The sequence below is a fragment of the Aplysia californica genome, unplaced genomic scaffold (genome assembly GCF_000002075.1).
Source record: "Aplysia californica isolate F4 #8 unplaced genomic scaffold, AplCal3.0 scaffold00103, whole genome shotgun sequence".
Lineage (NCBI taxonomy): Eukaryota > Metazoa > Mollusca > Gastropoda > Aplysiida > Aplysiidae > Aplysia > Aplysia californica.
The window spans coordinates 712,117-715,161 of NW_004797373.1; the positions used below are offsets into that span (position 1 = coordinate 712,117).

At 38.5% G+C, this 3,045-nt stretch overlaps 1 protein-coding gene across 1 annotated transcript in view; it reads left to right on the forward strand.

Moving 5' to 3' along the window:
- Positions 1-3,045, forward strand: part of LOC101850323 (CD109 antigen) — a gene marked incomplete at its 3' end in the record, with an annotated part of 124,263 nt that overhangs the window by 37,357 nt on the left and 83,861 nt on the right. Inside the window, 2 exon segments of the mRNA XM_013080868.2 lie at positions 1,244-1,289; positions 1,706-1,790. Coding sequence (XP_012936322.1) covers positions 1,244-1,289; positions 1,706-1,790 — 131 coding nt within the window.

Below are 3,045 nucleotides of genomic sequence, written 5' to 3' on the forward strand. Positions count from 1 at the left end.
ATAGATAGATAGATAGATAGATAGATAGATAGATAGATAGAGAGATAGAGAGATAGAGAGATAGATAGATAGACAGACTTACGCCATTTCCAATCGCCGATACATTAACCCTCCCTTTATCCCCTATCTTTCTCCCCTCCCTTTTGAATCCCATACCCTCAAACACACAGACGCACATCTGTAGACGGAACGTTTAATATGCAAGACATTTTTTGATAACAAATAAGCCAGGGACAACGTTAATCCACGTAAGCACGAAATAACAAGATGCAGTATTATAACTAACTGTCAGATTGTAACTGACGGCTCTGTCTAGGGATCATCTTGGATTGTTAAATACTCTTGATTATACTGTGTGCCTATATCAGATCTGATGGGCTCGTGTCTGATCGGATCGGATCTGATCAGGTGGAGTCAGATCGAATCGGGTCGGGTCGGGTCGGATCGGGCTGATTATTGTCGGCTTTAGTGTGCGCCATAAATAGATTCCTCTATTATTGTGTCATGTTTGACAAGAATAGAAAACTTTGACTTGAGATCGGTGTTTTAGTATACAAAACTTACAGTTCACAAATCAATAATTTCTTGATTCCTTCAATAACGACTTCAAGTACCGACTACTGCATATCACGATTGCTGTATTGAGATGCATGAATCCCTCAAACATGAGTAATGTCGATACTTTTCTATATCTACTGGTCACTCTCCTAGAATTACAAAGTTATATCTGCCCAGTACCTAGTTTTGAGAAATTTGAAATTTAAAAATGTTGAGTATCACTACATGTCAAGCTTTTTCGAATGCAATTTTTTGAATATTTTGATAACGACTCCGTTGAATAATCTTACGATTTTGATAGAGTAGAAAGAACATTTGATTTCTGACCTCATAGTCTTAGTAACTCGAAAGGTCCAAAATATCAGATAAAACTTTATAATTCTAAAGAAGCGTACAACCTGCATCTCCAAATATTCACAGTCAATTGCCACAAACAAATGATCTGGTGATTGGCTGTAAACGTCCGATCGTTCGAATCGAGACCTTGAAAAACGAACGCATAATTTGTTTTGAAGTTCATAATCGAATTCGATTGAATTATGCCACGATGGTAGCGTTTGTACCTACATGACGATAAATCTGGTTGACCTTGACTCAACTCAACTGAATTCGATTGGCAGTGTGCATTTGGTATTAACACAATTCAAACTTTATTGCTTCTTTTCTTCCCATCTTTCGCTGACAGGGCACACAAGACACGATGTACCAAACGTTCCAAGTGAAGAACTACGGTGAGAAGATTCCCTTGTTTGGCCAATAAATAGATTAAGTCTGTGTTTTGTCTGAATTTGTTTCAGCAATAACTTAATTAATGTCGACTAGGATTTTAGTAATTTCCAACATAACATACTAAAGAAGCCTAACAGACAATGCTAATATTTTGAGTGCAGTACATTCATTTTACAGTTACGTTTCTTTTATGGCCATTCTACTATTATCACACAATAATTTTACATAAACACCTCGCAGGTGGTTAAATAGGCCCCTCTTATTTATTTATCCATTATTGTTTCGATCAGTCTACATTTCTATTACTCCGCGCAAAATGACATTCATTGTGTCTATGTGCATAATTCAATTAATAAGAAACTAATAATGTACCATATTTGATTTTATGTATGTTTGTGTTTCTGTATTTGTTCCACAGAGATGCCAAAGTTTGAAGTCGACATTGATATTGCAGCATACGGGCTGACCTCTGATGTGTCGCTTACTGGATATGTAAACGCCAAGTAAGAGTGAGAGAGAAAGAGGGAATGAATGCAGGAGAGACAGAGAGAGAGAGAGAGAGAGAGAGAGAGAGAGAGAGAGAGAGAGAGAGACAGACAGACAGACAGACAGACAGACAGAGGGAGAGAGAGAGGGAGAAGGGGAGGGGTGGCAAGAGGACGAGAAAAAGAGGAAAAGACAGGCAGACAGACAGGTAGGCAGACAGACAGGCAGGCAGAAAGACATGTAAATATACATAATATACTTACATTATATAATTGTTTGTATATGCATCTAAAATATAAATATAACTGTCTGTCCCCTGGGGCATTGCATCACCCACATCTCTAGTTAGACATGACAGAAAGGCTCGTAGCGGCAAATAATTATCATTAAGCTAAAGCCTATAATATTCCTCGTGGTCAGAAAACGCAGAAAAGTAGGCTCGATACAGCCAGAGGATCTATTTGTGTCGACGGGGGAGTAAAACACTTAGCCTATAATTATTACAATTCTAACAATCACTGAAATCATATCAATCATTATTACAATCATTCTCCTACGACCGCCATGTGTCTGCCTGCCTCCAGCATTGTTTGTTGACAGGCTGGGTCGGAGTAGTCAGATGACTAATTGGTCGATTTTAAGCATAAGGGAGCTATCCCGAAAAAATGCTGTTCTGAGAAAATTGAAGGTAGTAAAGTTGGTGCCCCCTTTTCAGTTTCTTAAAAAAACAAAGAGCGTTTTCTCTATAACCAAACAAATACACACACTGATGAAACCAAACTTCTCCTATAGGTAGGGCATTGCCCACTTTTGGTGTAGGTCAAGATTTCTGGAAATCCCCGAAATCTGGGTTAGCCCGCTTGTCCTTAAAAGCGACCAATTGGGTCAATGCAGACGTAAAACTCTCATTATATTTACCATCACATTAACCTATGCCCGCCTGTCCCAGATCTCTTCAATAACAAAGATCTTCACGTTAAACAAAAGTTTTACGGCTTTTGCAACACAATAAAGGTCCTTTTAAGTGATAAAGATTAAAAATGACAGTGACAGAGACAATGACAATGACAAGCTTTATTAATCTCGCAGGGAGAAATTTGTCTGGGTTGTTAACAATGGCAGTAGACGTAACAAAAGTTAGACCTAAAGGTGCACTCATGCAAATGCACAACAAGACAGGACATTAATTAGCCTAGTAAATACATGTCTCACGTGCTGGGACAACATGCTCCGTAAAACATTCTCTCTCTCTCTCTCTCTCTCTCTCTCTCT